The following is a 1,387-nucleotide window of genomic DNA, read 5'->3' as shown; positions in this document are numbered from 1 at the left end:
ATGGAGCCATGGCTATATGCTTTGCTCTCCAGTCCGCTTTGCCTCACAGCAACCTTTTTCAACATTGTCTTCTCTTTTTGCCTAATGAGACCAGTCGCTGGAGTGACGCTTCGCAATCCACTGCGCTTCTTGTTAATTGTTGTGTTATTCAACTCAACATTTCAACAACTGGTGACTGTGTTGACCATTGTTATGCTGCTTTTTGATGCACCTTTCTGGCTTCAAACGCTAACCAGAGCTTTGATTTATCAGTTTTTCTGCGCCAACTTCTCATGCAATGCCTGGATCAGCATTTTCTACTACATTTCAATTGTTCCGCAACAGCATCCAATCTTTATCTGGATTAAGAGGAATATTAATGCCATATTATATATTGGCTTCGTTCTGAATCAAATAGTGCTTCTTATTTCTTTGTCTATGGGAACAGCAATGTATTTTTTGCTCGGGCCTGTCCCAAACAATTTCACTTCACCTGAACTAAACAAAACATCACCAGTAGAAAACTTCGAGTCAGACTTGTATTTATTTCATGTGGCTAATTTTACGTATTTACTATATTGCACCTGTCCGCTGTTCACATTATTATTCTCTTGGGGTAAAACCTTTGTTTATCTGCGTGAACATATGAAAAAGATGGGACAGACCGGTGAATCTTTTTCCCAACCCCAGCAGAAGAGCCAGATGCGGGTCACAGTAACAGGCATGGTACAGGCAGCCCTGTTTCTGCCCAGCAGCCTATGGACTATAACAGTTGCTCTCCTCTACATAACAGACCTCTTCGAAATGGTTGATCCCAATAGATTTGTCACAATGACATTCTGCTCAATGTCCAGCTTGGGAAATCTACTGTGTTTTGGATTCTCCCAGTCTGTGTTTCGCCATGGAATTGTAAGTTTTATTAACAAGCTAAAAAAACGCAAATGAGATGAATGCCATGGATTCTTGCAATTTATTATGCATTTTCATTATATCTGTTTTATATATTATATGTAAGCAAACTTATGTTTTGAACATGTAGGCTCTAACCTATATTCATATGTTAGTAAAATTGAAATAGGAAACGTATGGAAGTTCAAGGGAAGACCGGGGAATGTTGTAACAGATTTAGTTTAAATGCCTGTAACACAGTGGTTTTTGTGCTATATGTGAAGTTTTGATATAATATTCCCATATACCTCTGCTTTAAATTAAAATAGTTTACAAATTTAAATTTATCTATAAGGGAAAATTGATGTCAAGACTATGAGCCATCATTGCAACCCAAAGCTATTAGTACTAATAATTGTAACATTACATTGAAAAAATGTTGTAGAAACTATTTCCATTCAGAAATTGCTAGTAAGTTTCACAAATAATTAAAAAGTAACTGATTGTATTAAACTTGAAA

At 36.6% G+C, this 1,387-nt stretch overlaps 1 protein-coding gene across 1 annotated transcript; it reads left to right on the top strand.

Annotated features, from left to right (window-relative positions):
- On the top strand, positions 1-924 carry LOC306877413 (uncharacterized protein; the record flags this gene model as incomplete). The annotated part of the gene is made up of 1 exon (XM_079429189.1): positions 1-924. One exon carries the CDS (start codon positions 1-3, stop codon positions 922-924), a length of 924 nt encoding a protein of 307 aa, XP_079285315.1.
- Positions 925-1,387: the final 463 nt, after the last annotated feature.

Source organism: Barbus barbus (assembly GCF_936440315.1).
Source record: "Barbus barbus genome assembly, chromosome: 11".
NCBI lineage: Eukaryota > Metazoa > Chordata > Actinopteri > Cypriniformes > Cyprinidae > Barbus > Barbus barbus.
The sequence above is the reverse complement of the archived record's forward strand: the minus strand, read 5'-3'. Positions and strand labels throughout refer to the sequence as shown.